Raw genomic sequence first — 27,759 nt, forward strand, 5'->3', positions numbered from 1 at the left:
CGCCACCGCACATGCCCAGAAGGGCGGGAGCCGCGGCGAGCCCGGGCGCTGCTTGTGACAGCGGCGGCGCTTTCCCTTCCGTGGGTGGGTGGGGGCCGCGTCGCGCCCCCCGGCCCGGCCCGGCGGAAACACCGCGCCGGCCGCCTGCTCGCCCAGTGCCTTCCCTGCCGCGCCCCGAGCCTGCTGCCGCCGCGGGGCGGGAGGCGGCCATGTCGCTATTGTCTGCGCTGGTGCCCTTGCTCCGGGTGTACTGCATCGGCCTCCGCGTCATCCTGCACCAGCTGCGCCGCCGCTTCCAGCCGCGCTGCCCCCCGGCCTCAGGTGAGCACTGCAGCCGGCGCCGCGGGGCGGGGCGGGGCGGCTCCGGGCCGGGGGGCGGCAGCCCCCGCCGCGAAGAGGGGAAAGTTTGCCGCGCCTCCCCCCACCCACCGCGGGCAGGCGGCAGTTCCGGGGCCCTGGGGCCGAGACCGCGCGGCCCAGATGGGAGCGGCGGACAGTGAAGAGAAGGGAAGGGAAGGAGAGGAGAGGACAGGGCAGGGCAGCCGCGACCTTGGCTGTAGCGCGGGGCGCCCGGCCCGTGCCGCATCCCCCGCAGCGGGGCAGGGGCTGAGGCACCGCGGCGGCCCGGGCACGGGCGCCGCCGCCGGGCTCCTCCCCTGCTCCCCTTCGCCCGGCCGAGCAGGACCCGCCGCACCGCCCGAGGGCAGCGGCCCCAGGGGGCTGCGACTGGCGGGGCGCCCTCCCCGCCCCCGACGCACCCCGCCCTCGCTGCCGGAGCCGGGCCCCGGCCCCACCGCCCCGTCCGGCCCCCGGGCCGCGGCCGCCCCGGACGCGGGGCGGGGCGGGGTGGGGGGCCGGGCCCAGGACGGGCGCCTGGCTGCACGCCGGCCTGACTGTGGCCTTTCGAGGCAGCGTGGGGGCTTCGTGGGCCGGGGGTCCCCGCTTCTCCTCTTCCTCTCTTTGGCTCTCTGACAGTGTTTCCTGAGACCTCGGCTCAGACCCGCGCGGGCGCTCCCTCCCTCAGCCCAGGTAGGTGCTTGGAAGGCGCGTAGCGGCGGGCAGCTTCCCCCGGCCGGGGTTCTCTTGCCGCTGCCGCCCGCCGTGCCCCCACCCCGCTGGGGCGGCCGGGACCGCCGGTTTCGGCCTCCCTGTCCCGACTGCTCCAGGAGGGGAACGTACCTGTGCTCCAAAATCTTAGTATTTGACACCGGCTGTCACTCGCTGATAGCTTTTAAGCTGACGAGTGAGTGACACTTGTAGGTTTTCTAAGGGACTTTAGGTTAGTCGTTGTTTGAGAAGTTGAGAAGTTAGGTTTTTTCAGTGATTTGGATCAGCAGCATGTTAAATGCTGACTTAGGGGAAACTTTGAGTTTGCCAGAAAAACAACAATCTGCTCACATTACTCTCGAAGACTCTAAAACGTTTCTGAGTTTATAAACTTAGAGCAAGCTATGAGTTCAGACACATGTGTAGGTTATCATCAGAGCTGAGCATACCACTAGCATTGAAGTCCATGCCTTTAACTTTCTGTCCTTATCCACAAGTAAGCTTTTGTGGCCCTGTTGATATTTTTAACCAGAGGAACAGTAAAAAAAGTAATATAGAGAGGGCCGAGTGTTTCAGTAAGGAGTTCAGGCAGATGAGGATATTGGCATAGAGAATATCTGAAGTACTGGGAAGGAGATGGAACAAGTACACCACACGATAGGAGAGTATTCGTTCTTCTTATCACATGTGGCATCGTTGGGTAGCATTTTGTCTACTTTTTGTTCATTCCTTATTCTTCTGCTGGATGAGATTTCTCATTCTCAAAAGGCAGCAATAAAACCCGCAAACAAACGAGACGACCCTGGTGACAAAAAGGGCAGATGTGCATATGGTTTGAAGTCATCTGAGCATTTTTCTAGCATTAGCGTTTCTTGGCAGAGGAAATTTGGGTATTTTGCCTAGGGTGTGTAACACTTTCCAAATCTTTTTTCGAACCACAGAGAAATAGCATGACGAAAATATGACCCAGTGTTTTGTTGCAGTCTGCTATTGAATAAAAAGGTGTTGAATTTGGAAATGCCGGAGGAAGGCGGTGAAGATCCAACCTGGGAAATGTCACTTGCCTAAGTGGGACCAAGGCAGATTTGACAGATGTGAAAAGTTTTCTTTTAGCCCTAACTTGGGATGTTTTTTTTCCAAGGACAAGTGGTTTCGTTCTCAGCTAGTTGTTTGCATGCAGTTCCTTCTTGGCAGTTACGTGCTGCCGTGCTTTGACTCGCTGTGTCCAGCCATTGCTTAAAGAAGTGATTCACCTTAACAACTGGAACCTTTTTACCCAGATGAACCTTGTTTCCATAATAACTTCAAAATAGTGATGTCAGTGCAACAAAAAGCAAAAGTGTTATTAGAACAAGCTTGGATCAGTAAACTACAATTTCTGTAAGAAAATCCTGAGTACCTTTTTCAGACAGTAATCTAGAAAGGTGTATATGTTTAAAATGTTCTGTATCTTTTTGAGGGGGTGTCCATAACTCTCACAAGTACAGGCATTTTATTGTAAAAATGCCTTCCTGGGGAAAGCTTGGAGTGGCAAAGTGGGGCTGAGAAGGACAGGACAGGGAGGCAGAGATAGGTATTCCTCTGATCCTGGCTTCCTTCACCTCAGTTTCCATGTCAGAGTTCCCACTCTCTGTACAGCAGCAGTGGAGATCTCATTTGGAAGATTTAACAGAGAGAGATGCCTGTTGGCTTGTCCTTTAGCTTTGTGGATGAGTAAAGGGTTCTGGTCTCCGTGCAGCCCTTCTGCCTCTGAATTTTCCAAGAAAAGCTTGCTTTCGTTTCCTTTTTGTGAAGAAGTGCTCAGGATTTTAATCCAAGTAAACGAAACTAGTTTCACTTTTATTTTTCCTTATCCTTACTTAAGAGTTGCGTGCTCTTGGCACATGTGCTTTTAAACATGACACATGTATTCTTTCACATCCTACTGGAGTTCATCTGATTTTTGTAGATGGGATTCAAGACAGTTTTTTGGGAAAAGACTTTGATCTCTGAAATCTAAGTTCAGTGCAAAAACTTGGTAATTGTTTCGAGTTGCAAACTGAAAAGATAGTAACATTCTCTATTCAAGAGAATGTCCCCCACCTCAACACAGAGTAGGGAAGTTGACCTAAAATTCTGATCTTGAAGCTCAGGGAAGGGAAATACAGAGCTGGGACTATAAACAGTGTGTGCAGTCAGCGATTGCTTTGCTAACTAAAATCAGCATAGAGGAAAGTGCAGAAATAAAGGGGAACTTAAGTTAAAAACATTTCTCCAAGTACTAATTGCATAAACAGTATAACTGCTAATATGTAGTTTTAGTGTTCAATGGTTTAAACTATTAATAGTTTCCTTAGAAATTCCTGCTTGGACTTCTTTACAGGGCTTAATCTTAATTAATTGGAGGGAATTAAAAAAAGCTCTGCACGACTAAAGTTCTTGATTAAAACAGCTTTTTAAAAACACCAATCTAATCAGTGGATTGATAAAAGATAAACTAATATTAATTGTGACACCAGGATATTACCAGTGGAAATATGATCACCAAAAGTCATCCTACTGATAAGAAAAATGGTTCATATAATTAAAAGCTGCTCAAAGAATTTATTTGGCATCTTTCTCCTGCATTTTTTCTTCTACTGTACATATCTCATTGAAATTTGGTAGGAGAAACCTAAATGCTGAGTGTTATGTAGTAGTTTTGAAGTCTTTGTAGTTAAATTTGGAACATGTAATATGTAGAAAACTGTATCTGAAGAAGGTGGTAATGTGGATTAAGTTCAGGAGACTTTAAAGGTGACTCCTGTTCTTCTTAAAAATGATTGAAATTTCATACATGTGTTTTATTTCCCCAATTGTTAGTTATTCAGTATCCTCATTTGTACTAAGTTTCCTTACAGTTAATTGTGAAATGTTGATTTAGGATCATGCATCTCTTAATTTTGATTCATATTTTGAGGGCTCTTACTTTATATGAGTAAAGCGTAGTGAGAGACTGAGCACTTCCTGCTCAAAGCTGTGTGAGCTCCAGGTTCTAAATCATCCAGAGATGGGTAGAGAAGTGACCAGGTAGGAAGGATTGATGGCAGGCAAAGATGCAGTGTCATCTAGCAGTTAAACCTTCTCCCCACGCATGTCCCTAAAAGAGTTACTAAGTTAGTTTCAGAATGAGGAATCACTTGCTTTATGCTTGCCCTTGTGCTGACTGAGACAAAGGTTGTGGGACAAGGATACCCACAGGGTGCCATTGCTGTGCATGCACAGGGAGGCAGAGCTAAGGTTGCAGGGTGTCTGCACACCCATTTCCTCACATTCCCGTGCTTGGTTTCACAATCTGAGTGACTCTTGTGTGGGTTTTGAACCAATTTTCTTCGCCACTGGGGAAACCGAGCCCTGCCTGCGAGGGTAGTACGGCTGCCCTCCACGACACAAGTCATCACTAGCATTATTATTTTGGCCCAAGGCCTGCCCTAGAGAGAGAAGTCCTGGGTTTGTGTTAGGAGAATGAGATGGGTGGTCTGAGAGTTATGAGGAGACAGCACAGCCTGGCCCAAGAACAGCAGGGATGAGGTGCTAGGGCCAGAAAGTCTGGACTCTTCCTTCTCCTCCTCCTCCTGTGGCAGCTGAGCTCACTGGAAAGCCATCAGGGGATCCTCTCTGCCGGCTCTTAGAAGCCTTGCCTCAGTACTGGCTGATGGTGTTGGCCAGCTGTATGGAGGAAGCAAGGGAAAGAAACAGCAGCTTCTCCAAAGGTGCTCTCCTGTGCGTGGTAATTCAGGGTTGCTGTTGTTTTTGCCAGGAGTAGACTCTGAGCACTGTTTCACTGAAAGTGCAAAAGTTTACCTCTTCTTGGAGAGAAAAGAGAGGTGTGGGGTTTTTGGTTTGTGTTCATAATGCCAGTTATGCTGTATAACACTCAATGAGAGGCAGAGATGATTAGCAGTTTATATTTGAGCTATCATGACAGCTGAAATGTATTTTGCAGCATTCTACTAAAGGCTGTGTTACACTGGCATATCCTTAGCTGTGACAATGCTGCTCTGGGCCACTATTGCCAAGTGCCTGATACATCGCAGAACGATGGCAAAGCTGTGACATACATGAGAATGAAGAGTGGGGTGAGTCTGTAACACTCCCGTACTCTGAAATAACTTCTACTTTATCAGTTGGTGATGAACTTTTTATGATCCAAGGTGTGTCATACTAATTTTAAATATTAAAGGTGCATCAACTCTTTTATTACAGTGCCTTCCTCCTTACTTTCAGGAATTACCAGGTAACTGCAGAGCAAACTCTTAAGATTTAATGAAATGCCATGAGCCTCTGTGCTTTCTCGAGATAACATGTCATGGATTGAAATGGAGGAATCTAAAAGCTATAATATGTATCGATATGACATGTCTTGTCAGTGCACTATCTGATGCCATGGCAGGGTTACCTCATTGCACATTACACCACTTGGTCTTTCAAAATCATCAGTTTTTGTGGGATTGCATACCTTGGTGCTGTTGATATGCGCATGTTTGGAATTAGGCAGCATTACCATGTTGAATCAATAGTTTATCCTGGCAACTTAAAGGCACTGAATGAATCACGGTAGAAGGCATGCTAGTAGGCAGAACATTGCCCCTCCCTCAGGAAAAAACCCAAAGTGTCTACACCCAGAAGTAAATCTTCAGAAAAATCCAATAAAATGCTTGCCCTGCATCTCTCATTCTGCTTCTAAACCAACAGCTGTGTTTAGATAAATACGTTTGGTATTGGTTAACCTGTGTTTGGTTTTCCATTCAAGACATTCAGAAAATGTTGCAAAATACCAGCTATAGTTCAGAGAGAAAATTGGTTTTTTTGGGAATGTTCACCAACAACAGAAAGCACCCCAGGGAAGCTTGCACATGTACTTTTTTTTTTTTTTTTTTAAAATATTCCCTTGCAGCAATATGAAAAAGTCAGATTGTTTCTTCCTGCCCTAACCAGCCAGTCTTGCCACCTGAGGATTTCTGGGCTTGGGCACAGGTGCAGCTCCCAAGGAGCAGAGAAGTAGCAGTGCCATTGTTTTCAGTCTGATGCTCCTCAGGTTCCTCTCCTGTTCTCTTTCTCTGCATTTTTGTGGAGGAGGCTGCATCTATGTTTACCTAATGTCTTCCTTCTCTTTTCCAATGCTGGCCAAGGCTGTGGAAAAGGGCTTGTTGCTGTCACAGTGGTGTGGAAGAAATAGGGAAGTGTCAGGGTGCAATTGCACTGTGCTGTGACTTGGCTTTTTGGTGAAGTGAGATCAGCTCTGGTGGGTGCCAGCTGCCAGCACTGTTCACAGAGATGCTGTAGGCCTCAAGTGTGTGACTGCACAAGAAGTTTTCCTGTGCAGATAATCAAGGTACAGATTGCCAAGTCTTGCCTTATCACCACACTCATCTCTAGTGTCATCCCCTCCCAACTTTTGTAGCCTTTTGAAGAAAATGCAGCAAAATTATTTTCCAGCTGATGTGCATAATAACATTTATTAGTGCTTCCCTGTCTGCTTTTCCTGTAATTATAATGCACTATTATTCCAGGAACCAGGATTGTGAACTAGTACTTCAGGAGATGACTTTGATTTCAGAAAGAGAAGGACAGGAAAGGTGTCAGACGTATTGTTGAGCTGCATGTAGGTTCAAGCTCCTTTTCCTTTTATTTCAGTCAGAAAACATCTTTACATTTGAGAGGAGCAGATTATTGCCATAATTTGCACCACAGATTTTTTATTATGTTTTTTTTTTTTTTTTTTTTTAAAGCAAAAGCTGGAACAGTTAGATCAAACTAACAGAACTTCTTTCAAAATAAACAAACAAGAAAACCTTTGCTCCTTCAGTACCAGGTTTCAATTGAAATAAATGTTAACAGCGAAGTTCAGTAATTCTTTGGCAAGAGGATGTTGGTCTAGTTCTAACTTAAGAGGCAGGAAAATTCTGTAGCAGAAGACCAGTTTTTGTGACAGTAAGTTATCAAGTCTGTGGTGGTGGTTATGCTTTCTCTACCCAGAATTATGAAATTCCAGAAAAAAAGATTTACTCAGGTCTTCTAGCTCAGTTTCACAGCAGAATGGGATATATTAAAACCCTTTTTAATTTTTGACAATCCAATGGGCTTCTTGTAGGTCACACTTCCTGCATATTTTACCTTTAAATTTGCAAATGTAATTAGTGATTAGGTTTCTTGATACATTCACAGAAACGCTGATTTCACATAGTTGAGTGTGGTCAAACTTGTGCTTTCTCATTGTATCTTTATCTTACTGCCTTTATCAGGTACTCATTAATGAGTGAAGGATCAAAAGGTGGGACGGTGGCCAAGAAGCAATGGAGAATAAAAGTTTAGAAGGTTCCCCATCAGACCTAAAGTTAGTGGCTCACCCGAGAGCAAAGAGTAAAGTGTGGAAGTACTTTGGGTTTGATACCAATGCAGAAGGATGCATATTACAGTGGAAGAAGATCTACTGCCGTATTTGCATGGCACAGATTGCCTATTCAGGAAACACGTCCAACCTTTCCTACCACCTTGAGAAAAATCACCCCGATGAATTCTGTGAGTTTGTGAAAAGTAACACTGAGCAAATGAGGGAAGCCTTTGCCACAGCATTTTCAAAAATCAAGCCGGAGTCATCACAGCAGGTTGTTCAAGATAGCCTCATCATGAAGACCTACCAGAACTACGAAAACAAAAAACATCAGGAACTGACATCTGCAGTCATCAGCTTAATTTGCGAGGGCATGTATCCAGCCTCCATCGTTGATGAACCTACCTTCAAGGCCCTCTTGAGAACAGCAGACCCCAGGTATGAACTTCCGAGCCGGAAGTACTTCTGTACAAAAGCGATTCCTGAAAAGTACAGTGCTATTAGAGAAATTGTGCTGAAAGAGCTCACTGAGGTTCTGTGGTGTGGCATATCCACGGACATGTGGAGGAGCGAAAACCAGAACAGGTCATATGTAACCGTGGCAGTTCACTTTCTCAGCAGCAGTCCTGCCAACTGCCTGGCTGTGAACTCACGGTGTTTGAAAACATTCGAAGTACCAGAGGATAACACTGCAGAGACCATTACACGAGTTCTTTATGAAACATTCATTGAGTGGGGGATCAATACAAAAGTCTTTGGTGCTACAACAGATTACAGTAAAGACATTGTGAAAGCTTGCTCTCTCCTAGATATTCCCGTACAGATGCCTTGTTTGGGGCACACTTTTAACGCAGGAATACAACAAGCTTTTCAGCTCCCCAAACTCTGCAACCTTCTTGCCAGGTGCCGAAAGCTAGTGGAGTATTTTCAGCAGTCTACGGTCGCAATGTACATGCTGAGCGAAAAGCAGAAGCAGCAGAATATTCTCCACTGCATGCTGGTAAGTGACCGTGTTTCCTGGTGGGGAAGCACACTCGCTATGCTGCAGCGCCTCAAGGAGCAGCAGTTTGTCATTGCGGCTGTTCTCGTGGAGGACAGCAACAACCACCACCTCATGCTGGAATCCAGTGAGTGGAATACAATCGAAGGGCTGGTGGAGCTGCTCCAGCCTTTCAAGCAGGTTGCAGAGATGATGTCTGCTTCAAAGTACCCGACGATAAGTATGGTGAAGCCACTTCTCCACATGCTTCTGAATACTACTCTGAACATCAAAGAGAACGATTTGAAAGAAATCAGCATGGCAAAGGAGGTGATTGCTAAAGAGTTGTCAACCACCTACCAGCACACACCTGAGATAGACATGTTTCTCAATGTTGCAACTTTCTTGGATCCCCGCTACAAGAAACTGCCTTTTCTTTCAGCCTTTGAAAGGCAGCAGGTGGAAAACAGAGTGGTGGAAGAAGCAAAAAGCCTGCTGGAGAAAGTAAAAGAAAATAGCTTTAGAGCTGAAGAGAAATTCTTCACTGTTTCAGAAGAGCCCCCTATGAAAAAAATCATCATCTCCTCTACTCCTCCTCCTACCAGTGTCATCAACAACATGCTTGCAGAGATCTTTTGCCAGACGGGAGGCGTGGAAGACCAGGAGGAATGGCATGCTCAAATCGTTGAGGAGTTGAGCAACTTCAAGTCACAAAAGGTCCTCGGTTTGAATGAGGACCCATTGAAGTGGTGGTCTGACAGACTAGCGCTGTTTCCAGTTTTACCAAAGGTTCTTCAAAAATACTGGTGTATTCTGGCCACAAGGGTCTTCCCTGAACGCCTTTTTGGTTCTTCTGCTAATGTTGTGAGTGCAAAGAGAAACCGGTTAGCCCCGGCTCATGTGGATGAGCAGATCTTTTTGTATGAAAACAGTCGGAATGGGTCTGAGGCAGAACCGGAGGACGAAGACGAAGGAGAGTGGGGTTTGGAACAGGAACAGATTTTTAATTTAAATGACTCGGTAAACATAAACAATAATTTCTTTAATATTCGAGACAGTGGGTTTGTTTAACAGGACTGCTGCGGTACATTTAATAACAAAGAGAAAAGGTATTTGTCTTAAGTTACCAAAAATTCTTCTGTTTTGTGCTATGAATGCTGTAAATATTGAACAGTTGTAACAAACTTGATTTAGCTTCCATTGTCTGTGTTTTTCCCACTGTCTTAAAACATGAATGACTTGTGATTAAACAGCACTGAAATGAATGAGGAAATAAATTCTACAAAGACCGTGGTTTCTGACTGTGGCCCAGATTTCAGAAAGCACTTATCCATGTGCTTCCTATCCACTTGTTTCAGTGGGAGACAAACACATGCTTATGTGCTTTCTATCATAAAATTATTTTCCTGAGTTAGGACCTTGAGGAAATTTTTAAAATTTATGCCTCCATTTGTAAATCCTGTGTGACTCAGGATGCTAGCTTTAAATTTTGGATTTTAAAATGTTTTTAAAATCCATAAATCTGAGCAGTGAATATTTTTAGAATATATTGTTGCTATGGAATGAAAAAAGATCTTGAGCCTGATTTTCACTACCTCATGTCTTAGGTCTGCTCTATGCTAGAAAAGTTCAGCTGGGATAATTCTGTTGGTTAGGGGACTGATGTGTTATTATTTTAACTGATACTGTGCTGGCATAGGCTGTAGTTTGGATGCATTTATACCAGGATAATTTATTTTCCTTTCCAGTGCGGTGTAAACGATACACTTTTAAACTGGTATTGCTGTGTCCACATTAGTCCAGTTTTACCATTTAACTGCAGCTAAATGGCAAAATTGGTTTTTTGTTTGTTTTGCTTTGTGTCTAAGCAAGCCCTGATTGTAGTCTCTTGTGCTTTTGCAAAGTGGTAACCAAGTGTGGGGTCGAGGCAGTGTTGTGTTACCTTCACCTTGGGCCGATGCCGTGGCTGATGCCACATGGTGTGTAGCAGGCAAGGCATCAGCCCTTTGGTAAGGGAGGGAGGGAGAGAGAGATGGAGAGGGCAGGGAGATGTCTACAGGCCACAGGTCTAACAGTTTGTCTGTGTTATAAAATCCTTAACATCTTCATTTAATGGGGACTTTGCCCAGGGTAGCTAGAAAATTTTGTTGGCAAGAAAAGCAAAATAAAAAGCTTTAATATTATGTAAATATATTTAAAAGAAGGGGACCCCTCCATTTCCTCACATGTATTTAGTGAGTCTTTAAAATTGTTTTTTATTCCATTAGCACTTAAAAACTTTTTTCTCATCTCTTTTTGATTCAGTTTGTAGAGTGAACTTTAGTCCCATCCAGTCTAATGTTTGAGTACTGTTTCCGATTAGTTGTGTGTTGTAACTGCTCCCTTTGTGTCTCTAAGCATAAGTGTTTTAATCCCTTTTGAGAACTTGACAAACACGAAAAAAGAAAGGAAACCAACCTGAGACCCCCCCCCTCAATCTCTTTTGAAATACTGCAGGTCATAAACATGATTGGAGTTTACCCTAGACACAGAGTAGGATGCACCAGGTTTTTTCTCTGAGGTGCAGTGGAGGAGTCTTGGCATTTTCCGGTTACAATCGAGGTTTGCTTGGGATTTTATTTCTGTTACTGGTGTCTCACCACCCCCACCCCCCCGGTGTAAGTCTACAACTATGTTAAACAATATCTGTCTGTTACTGTTCTGGAGGAAGAAAGCTGGGGTTTTTTCATCACAGTGGCACCCATGGACATTGGGTTGTAAAAAAGGCACAGACAGCAGGAACATACAAAAATGAGAATGGCAATGGAATTGAATCTATTGCCAAATTTTGTTTATGGTTTGGTTTAATAGTTTTTGGAAGTTTGAGGCCTCTGTGTTCTTTGTAGGTGGCGGGAACAGGTGGGTGAGTGAGGAGGGAGGACAGAAGTTAGGCTGAAGGAACAGGAAGCAAGTAATCGCAAACTACATAAACAAAAATGTTTAAGCCTGGGAAAAATGCTGTTAGCAGGTGGTGAGGTCTGTGTTTGGCTGTTAGTAAGCCTGGGGTTTCTCTTTCCAGCCCCCTGAAAACTGATTTGCACTTGTACAAAGTACACGCACCGTGCATCCTGTTGCATGTTGCTCCTCTCCACATCCACTGAAGAGGTGTATGTGATTGCCCAAGGTGCAAAACGCAGAATCCCGCAGGTGTGTAAGCTATCTGTGTGGGCAACAAAGTCAAGTTACAAAAGGGAGTGAGATACCTGAGCTCCTGTGGCACCCCAGCAATCTGCCAGGAAGACCTCTTGGTTTTTATGGCCATCACTTGCAGCAGCTGTTACCACCACTGCAAGCCCTCCCTCCAGGAGCTGCACAAATGCTGGTGCAAAGTGTGTGGATCTTGTCTTAGATGAGCATAATGTAAAGCTGTGCCCTCACAGCCAAGGCAAAGCCCAGAGCACCGCTCCCCTGGTCCGCACTTGGCCTTCCCCTGTTGGCAGCATTGTATTCATCTTCATCCTCCTAGGGCTGAACAAAAACAGTGATGCTTACAAGCAGTTTTACTGAGATCAGTGCAATGCACTACTCTCTTCCTTCCAGCTTCTTTTTATTTTTTGGTATCCAAAATAAAATTGTAGTCGGTTCCATTGATGTGTCTCAACATTCTTTTAAAAAAAGGAGAAGAAAAAGAAAAAAAAAGGAGCAAAACCACTGTTAGTCTTACCCATTGTCTGTGAGATTTTTATTTAATGTTCTAAGCCTGGAATATTGTTAAATAAACCAGAAAAATAAGTTAGTTACTAGATTATTTGTCTGATGTGTGGTCATATCTGCAGCACTTTATGACTTTGAACTCTTCCGCAACAGGGGGAGGTTGTATTCTGAGGATTTAAAGCTATGCATTTATTTTCCTTTTGATCCTGTAAGTTATTTTTTAAAAATGCTGTATAAATCTTTTGGATTAAAAAAAATGAGGATGAAAAATGTTGGAAGTTTAGATGATTTCTGTTGCTTAAATACGTGTGGTGTTTTTCATTTATTGACAAGATTTTCTGTTGTTTAGTTGGGTGGAGAAGGAAAATTGCAGAGCTGTTTTAAATATTGCTACAACTTGAGTTAACCCTGATGTTACTGCCAAGGGTGGGCCCAGAACACATTTCCTAATAATGCTACTAAGTCAACTTTATGTTTGTGTTTCTTGACAGCTATGTTGAATCCACAGCCTAACCTTTCCTTTTCTCTTCAGTACGGCTGAGACATCTTTTTGAAGGGGCAATAGAGGAACGAACTGCAGCTTTTGAGTGCTTTCATGCTGAAAAAGTGAATTTTTGAACAGGTTCTCAAAGTACATACTCTGTGTCAAAAGAAGAATAGCCCTTTGTCACCAACTAGATGTTGCAAATTCAGGGTTAAAAGTCGGTGGGCTAGCTGAGGTTTCTTGGGGTAACAATTTAACTAAAGGGTGTTTTGTGTTTCTGACCAACCTTTGTACGCATTTCACCTCCCTATGCCATCAGGGATTATGTGAAGACAAGGAGAAAAGCCTGAAGTTGAAAAGGTGAATTTTTCCAGCAAACAATGTCTGAAATGCTTTGGTTTAAATGAGGGCAATAAAGTTTTGTATTATTTATGGAAAGGGTGTATTGTTTTAAGTTTCTATTGCAGCAGTCTCTTAGATTATTTTCAAGCGTTTTCTTTAACCAATGTCATGGTGTCCAATTAGCTTTACAGGAGCTTTTGTAAGCAGGCAGGAATATTAAAAGCAAAAGAAACACAAATTGATTATTTTTAATATTTTATAGGACTTCTGAAAACTTTAAAAGTGATGTGTAGTTCTTGATTTTTGTCCTTTTTGTGTGACAGCTTAAAAAGAAGGGGCTGCGTGAGGACATCATTTCTGAAGGAGGGGAAGTGCATGGCTATGAACACAGAAGTAGTGTATTTTACATATTCCATGACAGCTGGGTAAAGGAAACTTTATGTTGGAAAAATTACATTTTAATCTCTGCACACCATACTCCTTTTGGTAGTCTCCATTTCTGAGTGTCCTTCTGAAGATCTGGTGATGCTGGTTCTGGTGGTGTTATCTAGTCTAGACTGTCTTTTTATCTCCACTGATAGGACTTTCCTGGTCTCTTAAGTTTTGTGGCTTTTTTTTTTTTTTTGCTTTGGACCAGACTGTATGGTCTGTCTTGCCATATCTCCTCCAAATTAATTTCTGCTAAATTCAAAACATTTTTAGGGGACATAGGGAAATTGCGGAAATTGGTTTTGTGTTTTTAGTAACATTATTTGGTGCTGTAGAGAGAACTTAAAGATACAGCTTAATTTTGTTTGCCTTAAGAGCACATCAGTAAAGCATGTCTTAATGATATTATTTAAACTGATTTCAAAACAGTTCAAAATTTTCAAAAAATCTCGCAGTTTATGATGCTACCATTTTTGCATACAAAAGAATTCCCTTTATTTATTGAAATTATTGAAAAATAAAAATCAATTAAATTGATTTTTACTGCTCTTGCAGTCCCTTTCATTTTAACCCAATCCTGAAGTTGGGTTAAAATGCCCCAAGTTGAATTGAATTTAGCATTAAAAAAATGGAAAAAAAGAAAAACAAACCACTGTCTTTGAGCTCACCTTGTGTTTTAAAAACACAATTTGGTTTAGATCTTTTTAAAAATTCAAAGGCTGTTGCAGCAACTAATTTCAAATGAGAACTTGGAATTGTTAAAATATTAAGATTTTTGAGCATTTCTGTTGACATTTCCACACTGAGTGGTGTTGATTTCTCTTGCTTCCAGAAGATCACAAAAGTGATGCTGCCATCTGCAGTGCTTTGAAATGATGATCAGATGTATTTTTTTTCAGAGGTTTTGAAAAGATGCAGCACCAGGTGCTGCACTGGTGTTGTGGTTTCCTTGCATCACAATTAGTACTTACTTCCAGTTACTTGAGTTTACCAAATCCTCTGTCCTGTCCTCTCCCTGGCCCTGCCTGAGCAGAATGCCATGTGGGAGCAGTAGGGAGGAGAACTCCAGCTTCTTCTCTTATAGAGAGACTTCTTGGAGAGCAGATAAAATTCAGTTTAAAATGAGTTTAAACTATGTTCTTATTCCACTCTGCTGGGGCTACAGCACCTGTGCCATGGTGTGAAAAGGCAGAGCCAATGATTCCTCTCCCCACAGTGATGTGCACTGGAACACATGGCTCAACTGGACCAAAATTGCCTATGTAAGGGGAATATGCTGAGGAATTGAGCTCAGCACAGCTAGGAAGCTACACTCAGAGTCAAAGGCATAATAAGCATGTCAGGGTAGAAAGAGTATCTGTGCTGGTCTCCTTAGATGGTGGTTTAAGGTACCATAAAAAGATACTGGTTTGTGGTCCAGGCCAAAGCTGTGCCTGGGAAATTTTGTGATTATTCAAATAGTTACGTGTTTAATACTTACACAGAAAAGAGTGTTCTGTGACATTTAAATAAATATTTTATATAGACAGTAAAGCTACATTTCCTATTTGGTAGATATTTTGGGGGTAACATTCAGAGTGGTTTTCCTGGAGTAAATGTCATGGTCAGAGGTACACCAAGATTCAGCTATCAGAAGCAGTAGGGCAGTCCTGTTTGTAAGTATAACCGAGACAGGAGGGAATAATTTCATTTGAAATAAGTGAGAAATGTTGTCTTTATTTTAACACTCTTAGGTAGAAGACTAATTAAGATGCATCCGTAAATGTTTGTGATAGCCTAATAATTCAGATATATCTGTAGAGAATTAATCCCTTTGTTTTACTTAGTTCACTGAAAATATGACTGTATTTGTCCGTAGCTGCATGCGCATGATGTCATGTTCAACAGTGCTTCCCCAAACAATGCAGAGTAAGGTTATTTTTAAAAAGGCAGTTTCTTTGATTACATGCAATCTTCTGTCTGTTCGTTGTCCCCAAATACTCGCAGTTAGGATAGAAAAACCAGTTTTTTATTTCTCCAATGGATAGTGCTTTGCTTTTAAATTTGAGACATTTTGTGTATCACTGTGTCTTTACAGACACTGAAATTGAAAGGGTTTAATTCTCCTTTTTTTGTTTTTGCTTTTTTTGTTTGCTTTTTTTCTCATGAGTCATCAGTGAGGTTTACAGTGATAGGAATTTGCAGTCATAACAAGGAAGATGTCAAGTCAGCATCAGGAGAGCTCATGCCAGAAACATCCCGTCCCATGTGAATGCTGTGCTCCAAGGGAAACCTTCATCTTCTCAAACATGACCTTCTGATGTGTGTGTGAGAGAAAAATAAAGTGCTTTTGCAAGCAATGCACTGTTCTGTTTTATGGGTGATGGTGCAGTTTGGTGTGAGTTTGTGCTATGGGATGCACTTAGTGGTTTGGCACCAAATAAAAGTTTCTTGAGCACACAGCAGAACTTACATGAACAGATTACAATTAAATGTGAAAAATATGATTGCTTTACTTATGGGAACAGACAGGAAGTGGGTTCATTGAGGGAAAATACTGAAATTTTATCAGGAGTCTGCAATTCCTGTCTGAGATCCTGATAGCATTTAAAAAATGCTAAATGACTAACCTTCCTGTAGTCTGACATTTCAGAACTCTGTAAAACGGTTGTTTTACACACTTCTTGTGTTCAGATGCTGCTGGCAATGAGCTCTGTTAGCTTTGAAAAACTCTTGTGCTCCCAAATGGCCAGGGAGGAGTTTTCATTATCGAGATATTGGAGAAGAAGAGAGATTGAAGATGTTACTGTGACCTGTCCTCTAGCCTGTGGGAGCCTGGGCTGAAGGGACTGTTTCTGGATGGTATTTTAACACGTTGTTCTACATAGATAAACCTTCACGTGCAGTCCAAGAACTTGCCACTGATTGTAAATCTGGCTGGTTCCAAGGGAGCGAATGCTGGTGAGAGAGCCAGTCTTGTGGATGAGTGGAGCCACCTGTGTGCAGCATGTATCCCCCTCTATCCCTCATTCTAAGCCCCACTTTATTTCCTGTGCAGGCAGTAAGTACGTTGGTGCTGCTCTTCGCTGTGTTATTTGCTGTGTGCCTCTTGTATTCCAAGTGTAAGAATAGGAGAACGTGACCTGTGCGTTTTCAAGCCTTGGTGAAGGTAGGCAGAAGTTCACCTGCAGTGTTCATGGTTTGCTGCCTGGTTTGCATGAGCAGTGGGTTAAGGATAATAACAGTGTTATTTACCCCGTGGTGCTGGGAATGCGGGACTGGCATTGCTGCTCGGAGATTCTTGCGTACCTGCTGAGAGAAATGAAGTGAGAAAAGCACAGCCTTGAGCTGTTGTATCTAAAGGTATGACTCAACATCCAAGTGGGCCTGAAGTGCTTGCATGAACTAGTTCTGCTGTAGTCTTGCAGACAATCCACCTTGTTCATGCCCTGCCCACTGCCCCTTCATAAAAGTTCACAAAGATTTCACAGTTCTTTTTGGACAGATAAATTCAGAGATAATACATGAAACTATTTGTCAGTTGTTAAGATTGCATACACTTTTTGTGCCTTTTTTGGCAAAGCATGCTAGAGCTGATGGGAGATAAAGTTCTTATTTTATCCCAGAGACAGCTCTTCCTGCAGTGAGGGGATCAGCTCAGTCCGCAAAGTTGATTTGTTGGCTGCACTTCTGCCTTTTCTCTAGGCTGTTTAGGAAAGTTGCTGTGCTCCACAGAGGCAAAAACAGATTCCTCCAGAATGTTTTCCCTGTGTTTTTGTGTTGCTGGGGCTGCTTTCTGGTCTGCACATGCCTGAAGGAAGGGGATGGGCCAGGCCTTTTGCCCTGATTCTGCTTCTTCCCTGGGCCGGTTGGCCACCTCAAGAAGAAGATTGTGCAGAAGGTGACACTCCCGGGTGATAAGTTTGCAAACACCAGGACTACAAAATGATTAATTCATTTTATATTTATATTTAGGCTAAGATTAAAATGATACAAAATGTGGCCTAAAAAAAGTGTCTGCAGAACCCATGCACTAACTCTTTGACTTAGGTATCCAAATAAGATTTAGAGACCTTAACTCCAAAAGCAATCAATCCATTTTGCATGCTGTGTCTTCAGACCCTCTAAAAATGCTGGCATCACAAGTGTGTCTCTTTTAATATCTTTTAAATAATGGTATTTTGGGTAGACTGTGTATGAAATGCAAACCACTTTTTATTTTTTGTGCGTCCATTTTGTCTTCCATTGTGCTTCAAAGGTTAGTAGCCACAGAATTATTCTGTCTAAAAGCTATTGGAACACTTCAGGTACAAAATGTAGGTGAGCTTCAGAAGTAAGAGAAGTATTCTCTCCCATAAGCTGGAAGGCTTAATTATTCTGTTGTCAAAAGAGGCAATTGTAACTGCATTTTACCAAAATATGTGAGAATGTGAAGGGTAATATTTAGATTTTTTCGGTAAAATTCTGAGTAGAAGGCTTAAATGTAAGCACCTCACTTTGTGCCCTTACCTGCATCATAGCAATATGGAACAAGACCTGTGGTATTTTAGTGAGGGTGCAAATGAAAGAACAACCCTCTTTTACTTAGTCATTATTCTGCTTGTGAGGATGTTTCAGTTTTGATGATTTAGTCGTAACAAGAATAAAATCAACAGTTTCAGCAGATGTGAATGAGCATTTCTATTGCATGGTCCTTCCTTCCTCGATAAACAGGAACTTATGCTCCTTTGTTAATGCAGAACAAAGGAAAGGAGGCAAATGGGGGTACAATATTATAGGTGGAAGGTTGGGTGTTTGCTTTGTGCTCATGCAGCTGAAGCAGTGATGGATTTCAGAGCCAGGTGATGGACTCTGTTAATGCATTTGAGTCTAAAGATGGGCAGAAGGTATCTTTGCAAAGGACATATGGTCTTCGTCTACAAGACTGCGCTATGCCAAACAAAGGCTGGTTGTGCAAATTCGAACTTCTGCCATCTCCTAATCTCTGCGTTTTTGGGGCTGTTTGGCCTAAAATCTTCTTGTTTAGGTGATAGAGCTAGTTCTGTTAGCTTTAGCATCTTGCTGCTAATGATGAGATACTGCAACTTATGAAAATGAGCTAGAAAATGTAATTGTTCCTTTATTCCACTCAGCCACACTTCAGCTGGAGGCACTGGAGGTTATAGAAGACTCAGGTGAGGAATGTAAGAGCTTTACCGACAGGGCAGTTGGGTGGATGAAGGTCTTGAGTCATGCAGGACCTTGTGTGGACTCCGCCATGAGATTGCCTGTGTAGGACAAGTTGCATAACCAGAAGTCTCATTTGGTTTAGATGTGAGTGCTGAAGCAGCCTCATAACGTTTTGCAAGGCCAGAAGGCAGGTGGAAGTATTCACAGACCCCATGAGTTGTTTTTAGAGATATTTTTGTAGTAGATAAGTAATAAGTCAGTTTTCTTAGACCATGAAAATACTGTCCCATCACAAATGATTTACTTGGGGGCTCCCTTGCACAGTGCTGGAGTAGTGTTGAAGTTCCATGGACACTGATGTGTGATTCTCAATTCAAGTCAGCTGTGGTATAAGGTTTTAATGCATTGAACAAATGCATTCTTAGGAAATACTTCGATATCTTTGTCACTAAGGTTATGTGCCTTGCCTTACAGACAGGACAAGGTTCCAGATTTGTGCAGTTAAGAGTAAAAATGTTAAATATCCACACACACATGCAGTCCTCTCTTGCTGTTTGCAGAAACTGTCTCCTGCCAGTTTCAAGCTTTCTATCCTCGAAGTTTCTAAATTACAGATGTCATTAAAGACAGTGATTTTGGGTTTGTGGCTTTATCATACTGTGTGAATTACTGCATTAAAGTTGCAGATGTGGTGGATATAGCAAGATTCAAATGGGCATATTACCAGCAAGGAAAAAGAAATATTTGAGAGCTGCAGTTCCCAAAGCAGATAATCAAAAAGGTGGGGAAGTTCTGCTTCACATGAGGATTGCTTTTAAGAAAAAAGAAAATAACATATTTTTGTAATAAAATGATGACATTTATTTTCATTACATTGTATTTGTGCTCTGCTAGAAGAGCTTTGATACTTCACAGAACATTCATTGGGCAAGAAAATGACATTCCCCATCCTACTCATAACATCCTCTGAGTTGTGTAAAGCTGAGTTAGAGTGCCTGGCTCTGATACACTTCTGCTTTTGGTTGTGTGCCTGTTTTCTGCCAGAGTATGATTTCTGGGACATGGACATTTTGCCATCTGAGGGAATGCCTAGCCATGATTGCTAACATTGCTCAATACTTTAAATTAGCCTGTAGAGGGAAAAAAAAAAAAGGAAAATTGGACCAAAAAAATGTGCTGAACTTGTTTCTGAAAGACGACCTCAAGGGAATAGCTAAAACCTTTCTTTTTTTTCTTGTTGGCACACAGGTAACACTGGTAACATGGTTGATATAACTAAACACCTTTTTGACTCTCTGAGCAAAGAGTCATCCTGGTAAGCTCTGCACCGAGTTACCCTCTGGTGTGAACTTCACAGGTGTGAGGAAACCAAGTCACGCCAATTCAAAGCAAAGCTCTGCCGCCTCCTGACCTTGCATCTCCCGCTGGTGTTTCTCTTGTGTACAAACCAGGGACTGAAGTTAATGAACCTTATGAGTGTTCAATGCGTTCGGGATTAAGTTTTTAATCTGTTATGCTGCGGGCAAGGGTTTGATTACCAGCTCCAGCTGCGCAGGTGTGATGTGCTGCGGCAGGAGGCAGGGGATGCTCCGTGTTAGCCATTTGTACCGAAACTGCTGGTTAGGGCCCGAAGGCCGTGTTCTTTACAAAGCCAGCCCAGAATATGTACTCTGTTCTAGGAAGGCTATTTTTAAAACAGAAACAGATAGTTCTGTATAACAGTGTTTTTTAACAAGCATGTCAACCAGTCCTGACTAAGGAAATTACAGATGAGTTGGCATCAGACCTCATTCTTTAAAAAAAGTTCAGTAGTACCACTGCAAATGTCTTACGAAGTCTGCAACAATCTAAGAATTACACAGAATGAAAAGACAGTAAACAAAACATTACTGGCACTATACTTTCTGCAGACCAGGACTGACGCAGTGATGACCTTGTAATTTTTTTTCTGAATGTATCCCAGTGACAAGGGTGCCTGCCGAGCAGTAACTGTTGTCTTTCTGGCAATTGAATATTACCTCAGTAACTGGAAATTGAACATTTGTGCTATGAAATGCTTCTTCTAGCTGAGGTACCAGGACTTCTTGGACCTGTTTTTCCAAAATAACATCTTTTTAATGAATAAAGTCATCCAGTTGAATACAGATATCAGCTAGTCTGCCTGCTGGAGTGTTTTCATGGTAATTAATACCACCACCTTTATATGCCAGTCTTACTTGTGCATTCCTAACTGGAATCGCATTGCATGGCATATAATTTTAACATCAAATAGTCTGCTGAAAATTAGTAGGAAAAAGGTCAAGAAATGCAAAATCCGTGTTCTCTCAATGATGCTGTACTTCCTAATTATATGATACAGATATTTGAAGAACAACTAATTTGAGTCAGAAGAAAGTGTCAAGAGCTGCAAATGCTGCCATTCGTAGTGCCTACTAGGTGCTAGCAGAGTTCCTTGCACTTGGTTGTAGGCATGAGTTCTTCCTGTGGCTTCTCATGGGTTGCTTTTTTGGAGTCAACTATTAAAGACATTGTGTGTAGTCATCCAGCACTCCAAAGAGGAAAGGGATATTTGAAGAAAGAGGGTGTAAACAATACAGGTGGGTGATGTTGAGGCCTGGACTTCAGTTTGAGCATAACCCTGTTAGGGTTGTACTACAGTAGCATTTGGACTTGTTAATGCACTAATATAATGACCTTTTTTGGGATTTTTGCTATTAATTGTATCTTCTATCCATCTCTTTCACATCAATTTTCAGAGTGGTTTTTTTTTCTCAGTATTTACACATTGCTACTAGTCATAAAGTATTCTAGTGAGGCACAAGTGAAAACCGTGATTTTTTACCAGTCATCTAATCCAATTATCAAAGTATTTGTTTTCTTCCCTAAAGAAGAAAAAATGTATAAATACCCACATATGTATACAGAAAATTATTGCAATTTAGCAATGAAGTCCAGTTTTTTCAGTCCAGATTCTTCCAAAATGCCACCCTCTGCTGTAAAGAACAAAGTCATCTTTGCAAGTTTGGTCTGGCTGACAGCTGGCTTTGCTGGGAACTGTGGGGACAGGGACTGAGGCTGGGTGGCTCAGAGAGCAGCGTGTGTCTGGCTGTTTTGCTGGCAGCCTCTCTGCAGGCGTGATCTGTTCCTTGCAAAGGCATCAGGGTCTGTGTCAAAATGGCTTTGCAGTGTGCTCCTCTGGCTTGGCACATGGAGGCTTGGAGGGGAGATGCTGAGACCTCTTCTTCCTGCCCAGTCCCTGACACATGCAACTACAAAAGGGTTGAGTAAATAAAGGGCTGGCAAAGTGCCTGTGCTCCCTAGAGAAATGTCGCTGCTGTCACAGGAGTGTAGGTGATGTCATCCTGGTCGGTTCTTCTGGATGTTGCTCTTTGTACTGACAGTGGTCCCATGTGCCTCAGGTTTGACTGCAGCTACTGGTTTTTAACTTGAACGCTTGTCTTCTCCAGGATAGACCTGCATGGGGCTGGCTGTGCTGGTGTACTCCATGCTGAGCAAAGCACTCCCCTGTAAAGGTACCACAAAGATCAGCAGGGCAGCACTTGCAGAACAGCTTATTCAGTAAGATAATGTTTTCTGTTCCCCAAAGCAAAAGAGGGAATGCTGATCATCGCCTGAAGCAGAGTTTGGGCTTTTGCTGGGACAGCAGCACTGGTCACAGACTGCATGAGAATGCAGGCATGTTGGCCAGATGTCCTAGCATGGCTTGGGAGGGAGGTAGAACTGTGGCCGAAGTGAAGGTGGTGTGACCCTCAGCACTGCTGGATTTTTTGTATGGATAGTTGCAAAGCTTCAAGTGCAATAACAAAGGAAAAGCTGCTATAAGGGCTGCAGTAGCTGCTTCTGCAGCTTGCAGAGTTGGCAGAGGCTCACTTTTCTCTTCTTGCAAGAAGCTTTTTACCTTCTGTATCACCAGGATTTTTTTCTGAGAGAGATGCTAACGGCTGTCAAAGCCCCACTGGAGAGCCGAGTGTGAGTGGGCTGGCTGTTTACACTGTGTGTTACAGGGGCTTGATGGAGATGTAAGGCTGGAGTCTGGAATAGAAATTGCACTTTAGGGTCATATCCTTGAAATCACCTGGAAGTCAGTGCACAGTGTAAGGCATGCGTTTCGAATGCCTTGCATATTTATGGAAAAAGGCCTAGAGAGAAAAGTATTGGAAACAGCAGAGATCTGCCAAACAAGCCACTGCAAGCTTTTGGGCTTTTATTCCTCAAGCTCTTTTTTTTTTCCCTCCCCTTGATATGTTTAAATTTCTAAGTTCCTTTATGCTTCTTAAAAAGAAAGCTTCATTCAAATTATTTTAATTATTTAACACCCAACAGATGTGAGCTGTAACTTTTTGCTGTTTAATGTGAGGTGGAGTAAAAGTGCTGTGTGTGTAGTCAACCATCATCTATTGGCTTAGAATCATAGGATCATTTAGGTTGAAAGGGATGTATGTACAAGATCATCAGGTCCAAACATAAACCCAGCACCATCATGTTCACCAGCAAACCATTGCTCTAAGTGCCACATCCACATGATTTTTGAACACTTCTCTGGGCATCCTGTTCCAATGCCTTCAATATTTCAATGAAGAAATTGTTCCTAATATCTAATCTAAACTTCCCCTGGCAGAAGGTCAGGCCATTTTATCTGGTCCTGTCACTGTTTTGAGGCTAGATGAGGTCCATCCTTTGAGAGGTGGCTCCAGGTATATCAGCTTTACTAGAAGTTGATTATCATCACTGACATGATGAAAATAGGGCTATAAGATCTGTTATAGTAAAAAAAGTGTTTGGGTTTTATTTTTAGTCTCAAAAAAGAGAAAGGAGTTGTGCCTTGAAAAATATTTCACACTGCTGAAATATTGGCTGTTGCAGAGCCATAGGATTTGAGCTAAATCCTCTGTTCCGGTGGAAAAAAAAGTAGACGTGAAGCCTGTTTGAGCTACCAGTGCTACCTGAAAAATGCTGGTAGTTCTGGCTGATGTCCTAAGAAGGGCTGACAGGGTGCGCTGTGATGTATCAGCCTGTTTGAACACCTGGTTGAAGAGTGAGGTTGTAACATGGCTCTGTAGAAGGGCCAGTATAATTCCTGCAGCTGTCACCTCCCTTCTTAGAAGCAGGATGGTTGGAAGGTGTTTGTCAACACAAATGCATATTTCTATACAAAAGGAGCTAATCCCTTAAACTTCTGGCAAGATATTTATAGAAGGTAATTAAAGGTAGGAACAAAAATAGGAGGTTTGTGTCATACTCCTGGAGCATTATCAATGAAGGGACTTGTTTTGTGAGTAGTTGCGCATTTCTTCAGAGGAGCATGTGATGTTCTCTAATTGAAATATTAATAGCAGATAATGACACTCTGGAATGATGGCCTCTTAAATGGAGACATACTTTAACAGCTTTTAATCGGTGCGGTAACTGCATATTAAAAATCTTTGACAATTTCAATGAGAGCAATTATAGAGCATGCACAGTAGCTGTTCTTCTAAGTTAACTAATTCCCTAAGTCTCATGAATCTGCACTAGATTAATGGCCTAGAAAATTTCATTCCAAAATAAGTTTTTCACTGAAGAATAAAAACATCTAATTAAAAAAAAAAAAAACTTTCAAAACAATTAGCTGTCTTTATTGCAAGGTAGTTGTTTTCCTGTGAAAACTTCAGTGCATATTTTATGAGGAACAAGAAAGATGAAAATTGAAAGATAATCTGCAAGTATGAGATCACTCCAGGATTTGGTAAGAAAGAGGATTTTGAAAAGAAATAATTTTTTCCTAGGAAAGGACTGTTATAAGAGTTAGGAAATGATATATAGTATAGTCTGGACCTTTCTGTACTTGCACATTCATACTCCATTTGAAACCCCTGACCTGCTTGTGTTATCAAAGAAGAGAAAAATGAACAAAATTCCATATTTGGAACACAAATGTTGTAGCTGTCTTGAAGACAAAACATGTGCATACCCTTTGTACTTTCTCATTCTGAGTTAGAACTGATTTTTAAGTAGTCTTGAGTATGAAACTGAACTCCATACAGTGGCTCAGAGGGCTTTAGTAAAACTCCTATCTTTAAAAAAAAAAAAATAAACTAAAAAACCCCACAAAGTTCTGTTCCATTAGGGGTTTTTGCTGCTGGAGGTTGGGTGACAGCCCCGGGAAGCAGGGGTTAGGCAGCCCAGTGCAAGGACAGCACCTCTGGGGCTGTGCAGCTGTGCTCTGATTCCACACAGGCCATGTGTGCTGTCCTTGGAGCCACTGCTTTGGGCCGTACCCTGAGAGGCAGACCTCTAGGAGTGACAATCCACAGACAGCTTTTGCCATTGTCCTGACTCTTCACCAGATGCTGGCCAGATGAAGAAATAAATGTGCTGGCCAGTGGCTGGTTTGAAGGATATGGAAGCAGAGCAGAGAGAGAGAGGAAGGGATGTTGAGACTATTTTCCATGGTTTTTTTAAGTCAGTAGCATCTGAGGTTAATCTCGCATTAATGTCAATGCTGTAATGGCTTCTGATCATTAGTTGCTTCAAAAAATTTAATAATATGGAAATGTGCTTTTTAACATTTTGTGTTTTAATTAATTGCAGGTATCTCAGGGAAATTTTTAATACTGATTGGTTTATGTGCTATGTTTCCTGTTAACTAGATTTTTCCCAATATTCTCTAATCACCTTGTACCTCTCTTCCTGATTCTAATTACTAGAGCTTTGTATATGATAACAAGCACTTCAGTTCACAAGTGATTGCAGTGTTTTGAAGTGAACTACTCCAGAAACTTTCAATTATCTTTTAAGTTCTGTATACTAACTCGTGACTTCTGCTTACTTATTTGATGGGAATACTGTCACCCTGAAGCCGTGGGAAGCAAAGGGGACTGTTTGAGTGGCAGCAAAGCATTTTTGTTGGCTGGAAGAGGCAGATCTGAATGTGACCTTCAGCTGGATGCTCTTAAGCTTGATTGGGATATGGAAATTACATTCTCTGTCTCTGGGAGGAGAGGAGATGCAGTTTAAACTACTCTTAATGATCTTTCCAATGTTTTTTTTTCACACACACACCCCCCTCACATTCCCAGAATCTAATATAGTAAGGGAATATTTAAAGAATCGACTTTCCCAATGTATTAGTTGCCCAGCTGTATCTTTCCATCTGTGCTGTGAGCAAGATGGAATGATTAATTCAATCTTTTAATATCATGTGGTCAGAATAAGAGGTGTTGGAATTCACAAACAGTATAAGAAGAAGCTGTAAAGATGATATTGGGGATTGTGATACAATATATCCTGTGCTGTCTAGGAATATGATGATACTGTGAATACTGTCTTGAAAATAGAAATTAGGATATTTTGTCTTTTGAAAGGTATAGATCATAGTGCAAAGTATAAATTGTTTTCTGTTGTCTTTTTAATTCCTCTGGTGAGATGCTAAAATGCAGGTAGCAATATTTTGCTTCTCGTTTGGGTTTCTAGTTTGACTATAAGTAGATCAGTCTTTCCAGTTTTACCGTAAGTAACAAGATCACTCTTTGCTTCAGTCTCTGCATGAAAGTGCTGATGAATCATAGAATCATTGAAACACTTAGGTTGGAAAATTCCAAAAGTTAACCCACACTGCCAAGTCCATGACCAAACCATGTTCCTAAGTGCCACATCTACATGTCGTTTAAGTATCTCCAGGGCTGGTGATTCAAGTACTTCCCTGGGCAGCCTGTTCCAATGCTTGACAACCCTTTCAGGGAAAAAACTTTTCCCTATATCCAATGAAAACCTCCTCTGGCTCACCTTAAGACCATTTGCTCTTGTTCTGTCACTTGTAACGTGGGAAGAAATATCTACCCTCTCCTTGCTAAAACCTCCTTTCAGGTAGTTATAGAAAGCTATAAGGTCACCCCTGAGTCTTCTTTTCTCCAGGCTAAGTACCCCCAGCTCCCTCAGCTGCTCCTCATCTGACCTGTGCTCCAGACCCTTCCCCAGCTCCATTGCCTTTTCTGGACATGCTCCAGGCGTTTCAGTGTCTTTCTGGTAGTGAGGGGTGCAGAACTGAACGCAGGATTCAAGGTGTGGCCTCACCAGTGCTGAATACAGGGGCACAGTCACTGCCCTGGTCCTGCTGGCCACACTCTTTCTGACACAGGCTGGGATGCCACTGGCCTCCTTGGCCAGTGGGACACACACACTGGCTCATGTTCAGATACTGACAACCGGGACCTCCAGGTAATTTTCTGCTGGGTCCTTTCCAGCCATTCTGCCCCCAGTCTGTAGCACTGAACAGGGTTGTTGTGACCCAACCTCAGGACCCAGCATTTGGCCTTATTGAATCTTATACCACTTGCCTTGGTCCATCAATCCAGCCTGTCAAGCTCCCTATGTACAGCCTTCCTACCCTCCATCAGTTCGACACTCTCACCCAACCTGGTGTAATCTGCAAACTGGCTGAAGGTGCATTGGATCACCTCATCCAGACCATTGATAAAGATGTTAAACAGGACTGATGCCAATACTGAGCCTTGGGGAACCTCACTTGTTACTGGCTACCAGCTGGATTCCATTCACCACCACACTTTGGCCATGGTCATCCAGCCAGGATTTTACATAGCAAACGGTGTGCCTGTCCAAGCCATAAGGAGCCAGTTTCTTCAGGAGAATGCTGTCTCAGCATTCTGTTTCAGCAGATGCTGAATATCTGACTTTCCACATTTTCTGTGCTTTGGGCACTTTAAATGTTCTCCAGACTTCAAGGTTTATGATAGACCCTTTCTTCCCTGCAAGGTGTGGGGACTTGCCTTCTTAGGATTATTTCTACATTTTTTGGGATTAAATCAAGAATAGCAGCTGTTCTTTTCTTCTTCTCCTTCTTCTCCTTCTTCTCCTTCTTCTCCTTCTTCTCCTTCTTCTCCTTCTTCCCCTTCTTCTCTTTATTCCCCTTCTTCTCCTTCTCCTTCTCCTTCTCCTTCTTCTTCTTCTTCTCCTCCTTCTCCTTCTTCTCCTCCTCTTTCCCTTTTCTTTTCTTTTCTTTTCTTTTCTTTCCTTTCCTTTCCTTTTCCCTTCCCTTTCCTTTCCTTTCCCCTTTCCCTTTCCCCTTTCCCTTTCCCTTTCCCTTTCCCTTTCCCTTTCCCTTTCCCTTTCCCTTTCCCCTTTCCCTTTCCCTTTCCTTTCCTTTCCTTTCCTTTCCTTTCCTTTCCTTTCCTTTCCTTTCCTTTCCTTTTTTCTTTTTCTTTTTTTTCCCTTTTTCATTTTCTTAGCTCTCTTTGTTGCAAAATAACCATCATTAAAGTTTTCTAA

General features: G+C 42.5%; 2 protein-coding genes across 7 annotated transcripts in view; both read left to right on the forward strand.

Moving 5' to 3' along the window:
* Positions 1 to 15,665, forward strand: part of ZBED1 (zinc finger BED-type containing 1) — a 55,916-nt gene extending 40,251 nt beyond the window's left edge. For 2 of the 5 annotated variants that reach the window (XM_039567655.1, XM_039567700.1), the window contains one exon: positions 7,311 to 15,665. In XM_039567655.1, the coding sequence (XP_039423589.1) occupies positions 7,362 to 9,449 (2,088 nt within the window). In that variant the 5' untranslated portion in view covers positions 7,311 to 7,361 and the 3' untranslated portion in view covers positions 9,450 to 15,665. Of the gene's footprint in view, positions 1 to 232; positions 322 to 855; positions 1,030 to 5,011; positions 5,145 to 7,310 lie in introns of those variants that run through there. The other 3 variants (XM_039567603.1, XM_039567536.1, XM_039567568.1) reach the window with 3 other exon arrangements.
* The window catches only part of DHRSX (dehydrogenase/reductase X-linked), a 162,997-nt gene continuing 135,296 nt past the window's right edge, over positions 59 to 27,759 (forward strand). The window contains exons 1-2 of one of the 2 annotated variants that reach the window (XM_039567780.1): positions 59 to 321; positions 976 to 1,029. In XM_039567780.1, the coding sequence (XP_039423714.1) occupies positions 210 to 321; positions 976 to 1,029 (166 nt within the window). In that variant the 5' untranslated portion in view covers positions 59 to 209. The remainder of the gene's footprint in view (positions 322 to 975; positions 1,030 to 27,759) is intronic. The other variant, XM_039567817.1, reaches the window with a different exon arrangement.

This window comes from Corvus cornix, chromosome 1 (assembly GCF_000738735.6).
Source record: "Corvus cornix cornix isolate S_Up_H32 chromosome 1, ASM73873v5, whole genome shotgun sequence".
In the NCBI taxonomy this organism is placed as follows: domain Eukaryota; kingdom Metazoa; phylum Chordata; class Aves; order Passeriformes; family Corvidae; genus Corvus; species Corvus cornix.